Source organism: Vipera berus, assembly GCF_964194415.1.
Source record: "Vipera berus genome assembly, chromosome: 1".
NCBI lineage: Eukaryota > Metazoa > Chordata > Lepidosauria > Squamata > Viperidae > Vipera > Vipera berus.
In genome coordinates, this window is record NC_138202.1 from 17,483,235 (window position 1) to 17,499,704 (window position 16,470).

The 16,470-nt window shown below is 41.9% G+C and overlaps 1 protein-coding gene across 1 annotated transcript; it reads right to left on the minus strand.

Moving 5' to 3' along the window:
• Positions 1-31: 31 nt before the first annotated feature.
• On the minus strand, positions 32-10,946 carry PEX11G (peroxisomal biogenesis factor 11 gamma). The gene is made up of 5 exons (XM_081313349.1): positions 9,606-10,946; positions 7,674-7,865; positions 2,349-2,527; positions 2,031-2,081; positions 32-1,567 (listed from the first exon to the last, which is right to left on the minus strand). Exons 1-5 carry the CDS (start codon positions 9,954-9,956, stop codon positions 1,354-1,356), a joined length of 987 nt encoding a protein of 328 aa, XP_081169475.1. The 5' UTR covers positions 9,957-10,946; the 3' UTR covers positions 32-1,353.
• Positions 10,947-16,470: the final 5,524 nt, after the last annotated feature.

Here is a 16,470-nt window from a genome sequence, read left to right on the forward strand (position 1 = left end):
TCAGGACTTCTTAATGGCTAGCAAGCTAAGCTCTCGATGTGTTGGCCCTGATATTCAAGGATGTGGAAGAAAGCCATAGAAACCAGCGCAAAAGGAGTGAATCATGAAAGAGGTTCTATGGTGTGAAAACATAATTATGTCCAGAAGTGGCAATGCCTCCACTGTACTGTCAACTGGGCAGCTACTGCTGCTGCCATCTTTAATGCCCTAAGATTTCTCTGAAGTGGAACGTGACTTTATTTGCTTACTTGCTTTTTTGGTGCCTTCTAGCCAGTGTTGAGTCCTGCCAACTGCCTGTACTAGTCCCTGCAGCTTTCTTGGGAAGGTGTTTCAGCAGTGGTTTGCTATTGCTTCCAACCTAGGGCTGAGAAGGTGACCGGCCCAAGGTCACCCAGCTCGCTTTGTACCTAATGCAGGATTAGAACGCCTGGTCTAGCTTCTACCCTGATGCCTGAACCACTACACCAAACTGGCTCTCTGAAACAGAATATAGGATTGCATAGTCCAGATAAAACATTTGATGAAAAGAAAAATGTTCAGGGCTATATCAACAGAGCCAATCAGCTAAGGGAAATGGTTAAGATTGTATCTTTTATTATCAGCCCTAATTGTTTCACATTAGAATGATGTACATATAGCAAGGCTGTACTCTTCAGATAAAAATCTGTAGCCAAATTATTAAACTAGACAGGGCAAGCACCTGCTCCTTGAGGAATTACAAGGTAAGTTACAACTGGTTGAAATTACAACAGACTGTTAAAAACAGCTACATACAACTGGTCCTTGAGTTTATGACTGTTGCTCTGCGATCCTGTGATTTGGGTGCAAGGCAATTGGCTCCCATTTACGACTGATTGTAGCATCCTGTGAACATGTGGACCACAATTTGTGATGTTTTTACCAGTTTCTGGGTTTTCTTGCCAATTTCCAGCAAAAAAAGCCCATTTACTAAGAACAGATTTGCTTAACAACCACATTATTCATTTAACAACCACAGTGACTCACTTTACCACCATTGTAAAAACAATTGTAAAATCCAAGTCTGGTCATGTGGTGCTTTGACTTGCAATTGCAATGACCATAACTGAAATTCCAATATGGTTGTAAGTCAAGGACTACCTATACACAGACGAAGCAGGTAAACTCTATACGCTCTCACAAACTGATTCTCCAGGAAAGTGCCTATGATTTATATAAAAGCAGCACCCTGTTTTAATAGAAGAACCTAATGCCAATCTAGCCTCCACCATAATAGGAATTACTCTCCCCATTTAATCAGAGATTATGTAACAATTTATGAATTCCTGCAATAGCCCCCTTTCTCTAGTCAATCCAGTGCTGTGAGGTTGCTGTTCAAACTGCTGCACAACTGCCCCTTACACAGTTTTGATAGATCCCAATGAAGGAAGAAATACTTCCCATGAGGCCCACAAGCCATGGAGAAAACTTTCCAGCCCAAAGAATTCCTGGAGGCAACCAGTGGATGGCGTTGGCAAGGTCAGCCAGGTTGCTGATGATGGTCAAGGCTTGTATGTGCATTTCAACCCTTGTTTTCTGATAGAGGTCTCTGCAAACAAGACATGGAGGAGAAAAATACATTCGCTGAGCTTATTTGTTGCTATCAGCACTGGAAGAAGAAAACCAACGGTTTATCCCTTGTCCTGAAATACGTTTTTACTCTTGGCAACAACTGAAGCATTCAAGAAGAAATCCTCATGGGATAAGCTAAAGTTCTACTTTTGTCCCAAACAGAATAATAAATGTGTACTAACTGGACTATGTATTGATTTGTACCATAAAAGAGCAGCAGCATAAGCCAAATACATAGCTTGATTTATTGACTAAGTTTTGGAGAGCAGATAATAAGTAAGGAGGGAGGAAGGGAAGGCAAAGAACAAGGAAAATTTAATACAAATCCCCTTAACCTTCTGGACTGACTCTTAATTTTTTGGAAAATGTTCCAATGTTCCAAATGGAGTATCCCTGTTAATTGGCGAGGAAAAAAATGCTTTCAGCGCAAGGAGTCATACCTGGATTCTGTATGCTGCTTTCTTTTTAGGAGTAATAAAATTCTGAGAGATCTGGAATGAGAACATAAAAGACAAAATTTTAGCTACAGCCCATATTTCTGAAGCAGAGTTCCCTGTCTTTAATATTGCTTGAATTCTGTGATACTTAGAGAGCCTTCTTGACACTCCAGATATATGGAAAGAGGAAAGCATGAGAACTTTCTCAATCAGAATCAAGCTTGGAGGAATGGTAAACCGAGTCCCAATTATTCAAGTACTTTGAGGAACTAGATTCCAAGTAGTCATTTTCTTCCTCCTTCCCCCTCCTCTACTCCTTACCGTGCAATCCCCAGCAGCAGAGATAAGCCCCAGAGAGTTGTACTGAGTGTCCACCACCTACTTGAGTTGGCACGGATAATTTCAGCATCAGCAGCCCAGGCCACATGCTCGCAGGGGTAATAAAGCTGGTCAGCTATATTGTTGAAGATGGAAAGCCAGCGCATTACTGTATCCTTCTCCTGCAATGGGATATTAAGCAAGCTTTAAGTGTTGATTTCTCAGTTCCATCTTCTCCTTCCCTCTTCTGGTCTGGTGACCTGTGCATTACATTTTGGCATTTTAGATGAAAGTTTACTAGTACACAGGCATCCTAAATCAGGCTTGAGATTTGATCAATACTAAGTATTAGTTGCAAAGTATCGTAAAATGGACCTTCTGGGCATTCTGAGAATGGCCTATATATTTTAATAGTAATTTTATTACAATTAAAAAAGATGAAAAACTAATGCAAACTAAAAAGAATAAAAAGAAAAAAATAATGCAATATAAATAAATAGTAAAGAAAAAGAAAAGCATGTAAAGAAATGACTTCCCCTGCATCATAACTTACAAACAATGTTTGTAACTTACCACCTCTTGAAATACAACAAATGTACTTTTCTGAAATTTCATGTCTCTCATCTACAAACAGATCCTTAAAACCTTTTTATTCAGTCCTGATCAGCCAAGATCCATTAAGGGTTACCAGAGATGATAATATAGCTATTTTAATCTTGATCAAATAAACTTTATATTCCTTCCCTTTAAACAATCTTTAATCTGTTCAAATAATATTGTATATTAAAACTTGATTTCATTTTTCCTTTGTCCCTGCTCACAAAATTCTTCAAAGCTTTAACAATTCTCATTTTAAATCCATTATAGAAAAGTTATCCAGATCTTTAATTGTTAAGACATTAGCTGGTTTCATTGGTATATCCAGTGTCACACCTTTCATATCGTTCTTGCAGCCTGTCATTTTTAAATCCACTTTCAGATCAGTTTCAGCCTTGTCCAGTAAAATTTGTTCCTCTTTCCTAACCTTTTTAAAATACAATCTATATGGTAGACACAATTAAAATTAACTTCTGGGTCCATTGTTCACAAATATCCTTCAATACATCCATTATTGAAGTATTTTGTTCCATTCTGTTATTAGTCAAATTTAAATGGTTCTTTAATTGTAGTCATCAGTTTATCATTTTTTCTCTGGAAGTCCACAACTTTGAGAATGGCCTACAAGTGTGGTATGAAATGCTTTATGTGCAGAAAATCTCCAGACTCTGACATTGTCAGTTAAAATGCCAGGTAGTAGAAAAGGCCACTGCAGCTGCCAGTTGGAGGAAGTAAATAGGCTAATTAAGAGGCAGCTTCCCATTTGTTGCAAGCAAATGATGGCTGTGATCTGGGGACAAAATTTGTTCCACATGCTTTTCCCTCATGCAGTCAAAAGGTGATCACTAATCAATGAACTCATTGTCCTTCCCTTTTGATGTAAAGTTATTGAGGGCCCGACTCATGTGGGGGATCATACTCTCGACCTGGTGTTCCTATCTGGACAGTGGTTGGATGATCTGGGAGGGGGTACACCAACCATTGCTCCCCTGTCATGGTCAGATCATTACCTCCTGCGGCTGGTCTTCCGTTATGCCACCCCCCGCCACTGGGCTGCGGAACCGACCAGGTGGTTCCGCCCCAGGCGCTTAATGGACCCGGAACGGTTCCAGAGGGCGCTTGGGTCTATACCCATCACCCTTACCCACAGCCCAGTCGATGCCCTGGTGGATGCCTGGGAAAGGGCGGCCGCCGGGGCACTTGACTGTGTTGTACCCTTGCGACCTCTGACCCGACGCAGATCCCGTTGGGCTCCGTGGTTCTCTGCGGAGCTCCGGGAGATGAAGCGTCGGAGACGGGGTCTAGAGAGCAGTTGGAGTTCCAGCCGATCCAAATCTGACCGATTGCAGTTAAGAACCTTTATAAGGTCTTATCTTGCGGCGATAAGGACGGCGAAGTCTAACTACTTTGCTGCCCTCATCACGTCTGCAGATAATCGCCTGGCCGCCCTGTTTAGGGTAACTTGCTCCCTCCTTAATCAGGAGGTGAGGGAGGATCCCTTACGGGGACGAGCAGAGGAGTTTAGTCATCATCTGGCAGACAAAATCGCTCAGATCCGGACCGGTCTGGACTCTGACTGGGAAGAGTCTGATGTGGAAGAATCGGACAGTCTTGAGCATGTTACCTGGACTGAGTTCGATCCTGTTTCCCGTGATGATGTGGACAGGATCATGGGGAGGCTGAGCACCACCACCTGTTTGTTGGATCCGTGCCCCTCCTGGCTAGTTTATGCGACCCGGGAGGAGACACGAGGCTGGTTCCAGGCAGTAATAACTGCTTCTTTGAAGGAGGGTGTCTTCCCTGCCGCCTTGAAGGAGGCGGTGGTGAGACCCCTCCTCAAGAAGCCTGCCCTGGACCCGGCTGTTTTAAATAACTATCGTCCAGTCTCCAACCTTCGTTTTTTGGCAAAGGTTGTTGAGAGTGTGGTGGCGCATCAGCTTCCTCTGTTCTTGGAGGAAACTGATTATCTGGACCCGTACCAATCGGGTTTCAGGCCCGGAGACGGCATTGGTCGCGCTGGTGAATGATCTCTGGAGGGCTCGGGACAGGGGTTGCTCCTCTGTCCTGGTCCTATTAGATCTCTCAGCGGCTTTTGATACCATCGACCATGGTATCCTACTGCGGTGTCTCAGGGGGTTGGGAGTGGGAGGCACCGTTTTGCGGTGGTTCTCCTATCTCCTGGGCCGTTCGCAGTCGGTGTTGACGGGAGGGCAGAGATCCACCCCGAGGCCTCTCATTTGTGGAGTTCCTCAGGGGTCGGTTCTCTCGCCCCTCCTGTTCAACATCTATATGAAGCCACTGGGTGAGATCATTCGTGGTTTCGGGGTGGGGTATCATCAGTATGCTGATGATACCCAACTTTTTCTTTCCACCCCGAACCAACCCAGCGATGCCCTCGCCGTGATGTCCCGTTGCCTGGAGGCGGTCCAGGTCTGGATGGGGAGAAACAGGCTTCGTCTCAATCCCGCCAAGACTGAGTGGCTGTGCATATCGGCATCTCGGGTCAACCAGACTATTCCATCTCTAATGATGGGGGGTGAGGTGTTACCCCCCGTTGATAGGGCTCGCAACTTGGGCGTCCTCCTGGATTCACGACTCAATTTTGAAGACCATATAGGAGCCGTGACCAGGGGGGCTTTTGCCCAGGTTCGCCTGGTGTGCCAGTTGCGACCCTATCTGGACCGAGATGCCCTACGCACAGTCACTCATGCACTCGTGACCTCCCATTTAGACTACTGCAACGCTCTCTACATGGGGCTGCCCTTGAGGACCACTCGGAGGCTTCAGCTGGTGCAGAATGCGGCCACGCGAGTTGTGATGGGGGTTTCCCGATACTCCCATGTAACACCTTTACTCTGTGAGCTGCATTGGCTCCCGGTTGCCCTCCGGGTGAGATTCAAGGTGCTGGTGATGACCTATAAAGCCCTAAATGGCTTGGGTCTGGGATATCTGAGGGAACACCTGCTGCCGGCATCAAGTTCCCTTCATCCAGTGCGCTCCCACAGGGAGGGTCTTCTCAGGGTGCCACCGGTAAGAGATTGCTGGCGGACGACACCCAGGGATAGGGCCTTCTCAGTGGGTGTGCCTGCCCTCTGGAACCAGCTGCCAGTGGAGCTGAGGACTGCCCCCGACCTCCGTTCATTCCGCCAGGACCTGAAGACTTGGCTCTTCGAGCTCTCTGGCCCAGGCTGAGAATTAATCTTAATTTTAACTGGGGTTTTATTTATGCAGGGACGAATATAATTTTTTTAAATTTGTTTTTAACTTTTGTATCTTTGTTTTTTAATCACCCTGTAAACCGCCCTGAGTCCTTCGGGAAAGGGCGGTATATAAATGTAATAAAATAAAATAAATAAAATAAAATAAATAAATAAGTAATCCTGTTGCCTTGGAAGTAACTATCTTTGACATATTGTACTCGCTGTCTGTTGAACTAAAAATTGGTCTATTTTTATTCTTGTCAGAAAATTCCTTCAGAGCAGAAATTGCCTGTTGTCCACCAGATTAAAAGGGATTAAATAAAGTGCTGTTTTTGATAACATTGTCTGAACATTTAAATTTAAACCACTTACTTCAAGCCGCACTTCTTTCTCTGTCTCTTCCTCCCTTCACCCCTAGTATTTTTGATCATCTCAAATATCCTTTCTCATTCAGTATTTCATACAAAGTCTGAGTTACAAATACAAGAAACTCTATAGCCTAGAGCACAGGTCTGCAACCCGCGGCTCCGGAGCCACATGTGGCTCTTTCAGCCATCTCCTGCGGCTCCCAGTCTTCTGCCATGTGCAGTCCAAAAAAAAAAAGTGGGACTAAAAAAGTTCAACCAATCAATTCAAATATGCAGGGTAGGTACATATCTCGCCTTGGCTCCACTCTTCAGTCAAACCCTGTTCTGCACATGCGCGCATGTACGCACATGCACACACATTTTTTTGTGGCTCCCAGTTTTTCCTTTTGTGAGGGAACCGGTTCTGAGTGGCTCTTTCACTGTTTCAGGTTGCTGACCCCTGGCCTAGAGTCTGTGAAACAGTAGAACTCTGTTAAATTTGTTACTAAATTTAAAGATGGTGGGATTCAGTTGGATTAAGTTATGCTGCTCTCCAATGTTCCTTACAACTTGTAGCAATGTCCTTGTAACTGAAATGCTTTGAAAGTCTCACATACAGTATCCCTGTACTTCCATGAAATGGTGATGGATAACAACAGCTGCAAATAACAGGAAAGTCAATGGGGAAGGGCCGTACAGTAGTGAGCATCCTTTGCACTAAATGACAATATACTGACGTGATTTCACCTAGGCAACATAGCCCTATTTTAGTAAGAAAACAGTCTCATAAACCACAAGCTTAGTCTGATTTATATAGAAGATCTGTAAGGTCCCTTCCGGCCTATGAGACAATGTTCTATGACATTTTGAATAACAACAGAAAATGCTACAACAAATATAGGTATAAGTATTGTGATAAGGAAAGCAACATTTAGATTTTTGTTTTTGATTGTTGTTCACCAACAATATATTCAGAGGCATATTTCTTTAAACAATTTTAGCTGTTCACAGATGTATATTCAGTAATGGGTTTTGCTTATTGTTGCTTGTATTTTTATCCTAATATCTTTCTTGCGTTAGGGAGACCCTGGACCAGGATAAGATTTAACTTTTTTGCAAATGCCCATATTAACATTCAAAGCTTTCAACTTTGTGGACAGCATGCACTTTCTGGGATGTCTTACCTTGTTCCCCAGTCCATATTGGCAGCTGTAGGAAAGCATGGTTAGGTCGTCAAAAAGGCGTAGAATTGTTCGACAGTGACTCAGTTGTGCTGAGACAGCCAGGAGGCCTTGGCCAACTGATGATTCTCCAGGTTGTCTTCTGGCCACCAAAATCCCTCCAGCCAACTGGCAGCCATAACAGATGGTGCGTATCTTATGTGGGAAGATTTATTGTATAAAGCATTACATTTGCTAATTATATTTTTATTAAAGAGCCATGTATTTCCAGAAAATTAAAGTTTGGAGAACAGGCCAAAATTAAAAGGTGTTCTGTAGGCCATATTTTTTAATATCCTCTTACTATTGGCAAATACTTCACAAATATCTTTAAACTGAGAGGGTTAATTTCAAAGATAAACTAGCTTTTTTCTCCCTGCTCGAATTTATTATTTTTTTAAAAAAATAATTGTTATAGATGATTGAAACAATATATTCCAACTTTTAGCATACTAAATTTTAGAGGAACATGATATGGTAAAATCTATTCTTTCATGTATGTGAAGGATTTGTTTATATTTTGGAGAACAAGGGATTGTGCTACGTTTGATGCCAGATTTGAGGGCCTCTGTGAAATATTCTTTGGGGAGGGTCACCAATATGATAGCCTTAGAACCTCAAAATATATGTACTACTAAAACTCTTGTTCCTTTAATTGAGTAAAACAGTGCATCATAGAGCAATGATTTTTGAACCCAGGTATCCTAACTGGGCTAATTTACAGAAAGTGTCCACAATCTGGGATTTAAGACTCGTGGAATTAAAATTTGTCAAATGGCATATAACATTTTATAACATAAAAATGATCATGGCATAGTTTATAATACAATACAAAATATCACAAAACATTTCTTGTGCTGATGATTGTGCTATCTTCAACATAGGCTTCTTTCAAGGCAGATGTATCTTTGAATATCCCTGAATGTTTAAGAACTTTTCAAGTACGGTACATTCAAAGTTCTGCCCTTGTTAAAGGCACTGAGGAATCTGGTAGGGAAATATTTTTGAAATGATGATCCAAAGGGTCATGGGTTGAATAATCCCACCTGTAGTGGGCAGGGATCTCTTAGGTATTTATATGGTACATAAATTAGAAGTGAAAGACAATGCAGCACATAAATGTTAGTTAAAAAATAAAATTGCTAGAAACGTAATTAGTTGTTAGTGTCTTTTAATATCGAATTGCATGCTTTGTACTTGTTTTGTGCACTACATTTTGTGTGTGCATTGTACCTGCATATATGAATTTTAAAAGCATCATGAGAAACAGATATTTATAGTTTACAAATCCAATGTTAAACAAGAGATAAGCATACAATGCAGCAAACACTGTGGTCTCAAAATGTGCTTTCCTTCCTTCTTCCTTTAGGATCTCTCTCTTTCTCACCATTCCCCTTTAGGAGCAACCCAAATTATAAAAATAACATGTAGACTTTCTATAACATAGACTTTCCAGTTCTTCAAGATCCTGGAGTCACAATTCAGCCTTTTTCTATATGGTACCCCTCAGGTCCAGGGAACCATAAGTCTATTGAGCTTGGTTGTTTGCTTGCAGATGTTTCATTACTCAAACTAGGTAACATCAGCACTGGTGATGTTGCCTAGTATGAGTAAATGAAACGTCTGCAAGAAAACAGCCACGCTCAGAGAGTAAAGGACCCTTCATTTCAACCCTGAGCTACAAATATTCTCTTTTATTGGGACCATAAACTTTGTGACTGTTAGAGTAGCAGCCTAAGGAGGGACGCGTGATTAAGGGAGCATAGAGAAACTGGTAGATGCCCACATTCGTCTCTGTTGGGAGTTTTGGGTACCCAGTACCCGCCCGCACCCGGTCGCTCTTAGCCCAAAAGCGGGGGGGGGGGGGAAACCTTCTATCTTCCCTCTTCCTCTCACCACTCGGTCTCTGCCCCGGTAGGTTTCCAACACGGAGACCAGGCCACTGAAGGGGGGCACCGCCGCCATAGCAACACTTCCGGGTTGGCGTCCAATCGCGTCACCTGGAGGCGAGACGGGCTGGAAAGAACTACAAGTTCCAGGGAACAGCGCGAGCCGCTGGCGGGAGATTTGCCGTGGTGTTTTCAGAAGGAATAGAGGTAAGTAATGTTGTGTGGTTAGAAAGGGAACGAAGATAGTTATAAAAAAAGAAAAAGGCTGTGTGTATATGTGGGTGTCTACATTTCTGCCTTTGAATCGGTCTTTTGGTATCAGCCAAATCCCTGACGTCTTCTTTATATATTTTTGCATAAAATGGCGTTTTTCAGACGTTTTTCAGAAGAAATAAAAATTGGAAAAGGGATAAGAGTATCATATGCTTTTGATTACATGGCTGTACATTGAGATTCAGGGGGGTCAATACATTTTATACAAAGAAAGAAAAAGAAGATAAAATGATACAAAAGACTACAGGTAGCCCTCGACTTGCAACCATTCATTTAGTGACTGTTTAAAGTTACAACAGCATTGAAAAAGGTAAAAGGTGACTTGTGACCGTTTTTCACACCATTGCTGCGTCCCCATGGTTCTCTGATCAGAATTCAGACACATGGCAACTGGCATGTCCTAGCAAAATTCACTTAACTGTCTTGCTTAGAAATGTTGGGCTCAGTTGTGATTGTAAATTGAGGACTACCTTTAATTTCTTCTTTAGGAAAAAATGATGGGGGGAAAAATCATACACACACACACACACATATATATATATTTATATACACACATACACACACACATATATATATACATATACATATATACATACACACATATTGAAAATGTAAATAAAGGAAGAAGAGGGAAATGATACCTTTTAGGAAATAAAAGATGGAAGATTCAGAAAAGGGAGGAAGAATGAGTGCCACAGAAAAACAATGTTTGGAAGGAATAAAATGTTAAAAGAGATGCAGTAAATGAATAGGGAAAACAATATGCAAGAAGGAAGTTAAAGCACAAGATGAACAAGTCATAACAGAGCCACTGTTTATAACAGCTGTTGCTTCAACCATCTAATCTGTTTAGATTACCCTGTTTCTGGTCTATCCTTTATGTAATAACCAGCCATCTGGTTATTACAGAAAGGATAGACCAGAAACAGGGTGATCTAAACAGATTGGATTAGAATCAGTCTTGTACTTTCCACAATAAACAATTGCCTACCAAATACCTGGTGATGTAAGTGGGTTTAAAATGCTACTTTTGTGTGGCCTACCCTTCCCACTGTAAAATTCCTGGTTTTATTTAAAGAGATTAAATAATTAAAATAAAAGTGGCAAAAATAATTCATTTTCTTTTTTTTTATTTAAAAGGTTTTACAATACATTTTGACTTTAATCCCCCCCTCCCCCACCCCCACCCAACCCTCCCTATCCCTTCCCCCCATTCCCTCCTCCCCCCCCCCCGACTTCCCAGAGCTAAATACAGGGTATAAAATCAAAAAACAAACATAAGCACCCCTATGTTATCAGCAATAAACTATTAGTTCTATCTCCCTCTAGCTCATGTAAAATGAATACAAACAATATTAATATTACAAATAAAGTAAAAAAGAAAAAGAGAAAAACAGAAAGGAGCTTTACTCAGAATAGATTTTCTTAATCCCAGTCCTTATTCATATTAATTTCAAAGAAAAAAAAAACAAATTCTCAGTTACGCGCCAAAAGCGCCTATCTATTAGCCTTAATAATCTCCAACCAAACTAAACCATAATCAAAAATAATTCTTGCATGTATCGCACCAAATGTCTCGCAGTTCCAAGTCATCCTTGAGTTCAAATAAGAGTAAAAAAAAAAAAAGTTTAAGCAGTCTGAAAGACAACTTGTTGTTAATTAGGAGCTTGCATACCCATTCTTAGTTCAACACATACTTTTAGTCCATAACCCTAATATACTTTTCTAACAAGCAAATAACATCCATCTTAAATTGTGTTAAATATTAAAAAAAACTTACTTTCTCCTCTATGATAAATTTAATCCATTAAGATACTAATTTAAAAATTTAATCAGCAATCTTAACGCCCCAAAACTTTTGGAGCACGTCTGTCATGACCCCCAAAACTTCTTTGGACCGCGCCCCTCCCACATCTTCACTGTAAATACACTTTGGAGATTCCATAACTATCTGCTGGTCTTGCTCTTGCTCTCGTCTCGCTCTTCTTAGGGCGGCACGCGTCTTCCTCTGGCCTCCTGCAACATCCAATGAAACTGTATCTTGATCCCCTCCAACACCATTGTCCTCTATCTGTCTGTCTGCAACATCTTGAAACTTTCCCTCGCCGTATCCCTTAACAGCTTCCAAAAATGATAGGGGGGTTGCTTTTAACACATTGCTATAAAAATCACGTGCCTGGGCCACAGTAACCAGACGATGTCTTTTACCTTCATGCGTCACCACCAGTCCAACTGGAATCTCCCTTCTAAACTTAATATCACATTTCTTAAGTTCCTGTACTAAAAATGCAAAATCTTTCCTTCTCCTTAAAATCTTCGGAGGAATCTCTTTTAAAACCAAGACTTCTTGCTCAGCCACTACCAGTTTAGTATCATAAGCAGCTTGAATAACTTCATCTCTAATTACTCTCTTTGTAAAATAGACCACCACATCTCTGGGTAACTTCCTTTGTCTTGCAATCCATGAATTTACACGAAAAACTTTGTCCATATTTCCCTCAATTTCAGATGCTGGCTGGCCCAATACCCCTTCCAGAGCCTCAGAAATCAGCTGCTTTAAATCTTCTTTACAGTTCTCCTTTAAACCCCTGATTCTAATAGCATACTGCATCTGATGATACTGAGCAAGGCTCAATTCTCCGTCCATTTTATCCCTTATATTTTCATTTTCTAATACCTTTGCTTCTAATATAGAGTTCTTTTGACTGAGATCCTTCACTTTTTCATCCAGCTGTTGCACACATTCAGCTACAGATTCAATCATAGACAACATGTCCACCCTCATTGCTCTAAACGTCTCTTCCATCTTCTTCTCCAGTTTCTCCTCCAACTTTTTCAGCTTTTCAGACATCAATTGTGAATGCTTTCCAAGAGCGTCTTGTAAATCCTTAAGCGTCAATGCCGGAGGAGGTGCAGGAGGAAGCAAAGCTTGCAATGAGGTCTGTTGCACCAGGGAAGACCCCGCACTCCGAAGAGCTTTAGAAGTTTTAGCCGCCATCTTCCCCCACTTTCACTTATTGCGCACTTTCACTTTAAAGCTATAAAATCCATTGAGCTAGAGAGTAAAGATAAGAGTCCACATCACCTTGACCTCCTGTACCGCTCTGCCTGCATCTTGATAATCAAAAGTATTTCCTTTTGGCAGGGGTGGTTGCTAACGCCTGGCTCTGCTCCATAAATCCCAGAGCAGGGGCGCTGCGCAGCTCGGAGCAACCCAGGCTTCGGGGGGGCTCAATCCTTCAGCCGCCCAAACTCTCAGCTCAGGCAGCCCCGGAGAGCTCAACCCCTACCTGGGGCCTCACCCCCTCCTCTTCTCCCGAGGAGGGGGCTTCAAATCCATCTAAACAGCTGATCGGCGCTGTTTACGATGGAAAAACACAGCTGCGGAGCGGGCAGCCCGAAAACGGCTGTCTTCGGCGTCGCGTCGCCACCGGAAGCCCAATAATTCATTTTCTTAATAAAATGCTTTCTATCCTAGAATATTTATGGATTGTGAGGCAAATAATATGTTTAATATTAACTTTAAAAAACAGTAATTAGAAAGTTATGTTAAAAAATATTGAAGTGACATCTGTTTGAAGCATATTTAAGCTTTTAAGCAGATTATATGGCAAGTTTCTGTATATTATATACCGGTACATTTTTGTCTCTCTCCTTGTGTAGCAGTTTATCTGAGATTGCTGAGTCAGCCTGTATTTAGGTGGAATTGCATTAACAAGAAACAGGTCTGTATTTGTGGTGTATTTTTAAGATATACAAAGGAGGTCTTCATATTTTTCATGTTGCTTTTTTAGAAATCCAGTTAACCATTCAGAAAAACAATTTTCAGATGTACGACCACAATTGAACCCAAAATTTCTGGTGCTAAGCAAGTCAATTGTTAAGTGAGTTTTGCCCTATTTTATGACTTCTTGCCATAGTTGTTAAGTCAATAACTGCAGTTGTTATGTTAACATCACTGTTTTTAAGCGAATCTGACTTCCCTATTGACTTTACTTGGCAGAAGGTCTCAAAAGGTGATAATGTGACATAGGAACACTGCAACCATCATAAAACCTAGTCAATTGCCAAGCGTCTGAATTTTGATCAAGTAACCATGGGGATGCTGTAACTCGTAAGTGTGAAAGACGGTCATAAGTCATTTTTTTCAGGGCCTTTGTAATTTCAGATTGTCATTAAATGAATTGTTTTAAATCAAGGATTACCTACACACACACACAAACACACACACAGAGAGAGACATATGTGTATAAGTATATAGATAAGCGTGTATATTGAAATGGCCCACTAGATGTGTCATATTCCGATTCCTGTGGTCACTTGAACTTCCTGCCAGTTTTGCTGATAATTCCATTCATATCCAGGTTGATTCTGGTATCACTGGGTGAGTTAGGATCTTGATGTGATTACTTCTGAGTGGCACCTTTTGTTTAATGAAGAGAAGGATGAGGGGTGACATGATAACAGTGTTCCAATATCTCAGGGGTTGCCACAAAGAGGCAGGAGTCAAGCTGTTCTCCAGAACACCTGAGGGCAGGACAAGAAGCAATGGATGGGAACTAATCAAAGAGAGAAGCAACCTAGAACTAAGGAGAAATTTCCTGACAGTTGGAACCATTAATTAGTGGAACAACCTGCCTCCAGAAGTTGGGAATGCTCCAACACTGGAAGTTTTTAAGAAAAGATTGGACAGCCATTTGTCTGAAATGGTACAGGGTAGTGGTGGTGAACCTATGGCCGGTGTGCCAGAGGGGGCACTCAGAGCCCTCTCTGTGGGTATGTGCGCTGTCGCCCCAGCACAGAGTTTGCCAAAGTAGCAAGCAAGTGGTGTTTGGAAGCGACAAGGTAGTAAGTGAGTGAGTGAGCAAGCAGCGTTTGGAATCATTTGGAAGCGATGGGGCAGTGAGTGAGTGAGCGAGCAAGAGGAGTTTGGAAGTGACAGAGCAGTAAGTGAGTGAGCAAGATGCTTTTGGAAGCAACGGGGCAGTAAGCGAGCAAGCAAGTGGCGTTTGGAAGTGACGGGGCAGTAAGGGAGCGAGCAAGTGGTATTTGGAAGCAACGGAGCAGCGAGCAAGTGAAAAAGTGGTGTTTGGAAGTGACAGGGCAGTAAGTGAGCAAGTGGCGTTTGGAAGCTACGGGGCAGTAAGTGAGCAAGCAAGCGGCATTTGGAAGCTACGGGCAAGGAGCGAGCGAGCAAATGGCATTTGGAAGTGACGGGGCAGTGAGCGAGTGAACGAAAAAGTGGTGTTTGGAAGCGAAAGGGCAGTAAGTGAGCGAACGAGTGAGCAAGCGGCGTTTAGAAGCTATGGGGCAGTAAGTGAGCAAGTGAGCCAGCAAGCAGCGTTTGGAAGAACAAGTGGCGTGTGGAAGCTACGGGGCGGTAAATGAGTGAGTGAGTGAGCAAGTGGCATTTCGAAGAGATGGAGGAATCAGTGGGGGAGAGACTGAGCAAGAGGCCTTTGAAAGAGCCAGGGGAGTGAATGAGAGCGAGCGGAGGCTGGAGGCTTTTGCGAGCAAAGTGTGAGTGAATGGGGGGGTTGCGAGCGAAGGGTGAGAGAATAAGGGAAAAGTGAGAGGGAGAAGGGAAAAAGAAAAGGCATTGACTTTTTTAATTTTGTGTTTTTGTAGACTCCAAGTCTTGAACACACAAAAATGAGTACAGCAAAAAAAAGCAAAAACAGATAGTGGAAGATCATTCCAAGAGGCCTGGACAGAGTCATTTGGAGTGATTGAACGCAATGGGAAAGCGTTATGTATTCTGTGTAATAAAAGTGTTGAGTGTCACGCATCAAGTGTCAGATGGCACTTTGACACCAAGCACAGAAGTGTTGCCAAACTGGGTGAAACTGAAAGAAAAGAGTTTCTTGAAGGGAAATTGAGGAAACATCATTCCCAGTATCTTAGTTTTTGCAACTATCTTTCTAGAACTAATAATTAATTAATTAATTAATTAATTAATTAATTAATTAATGGGGTTTTAGTTAAGTTCAGGGATTAATTTAATCTTAGTTTTAATCGTTTTTAATTGTATGTGATGTATTTTAACTTTTAATTTTCCCTGTAAACCGCCCTGAGTCCTATGGGAATAGGGCGGTATATAAATTTAAATAAATAAATAAATAAATAAATCTGACAGCTGCCAGTTTTCATATTTCACTGTGCATAGCAAAACATGGTAACCCCCTCTCTGATGGGGACATTATCAAAACAGCCATGTTATCTGGGAGTGATGCCCTTTTTCGTGATTTCCCAAACTGGGATAAAATTATTCAGTGCATCTCTGAGATGCCACTTAGCAGAAACACTGTTAAAGATCGAGTCCAGTGCATGGCAAGTGATGTTAGTCAGCAGCTCACCACTGACTTACAAAAGGCAGCCTGTTACTCCATGTGCTTGGATGAAAGCACAGATATAAATAATCATGCAAGGCTAGCAGTAATTTTGCGTTATGCTGTTGGTGACATCATGAGAGAAGAGCTGGTGAAACTGGTATCTTTGCTGGAAAGAACACAAGGGATAGATATCTACAATGCTGTGATGGAGGCTTTTTTGTCACAAGACATAAGACCAGAAAAAGTGGTTTCAATTACTAGTGATGG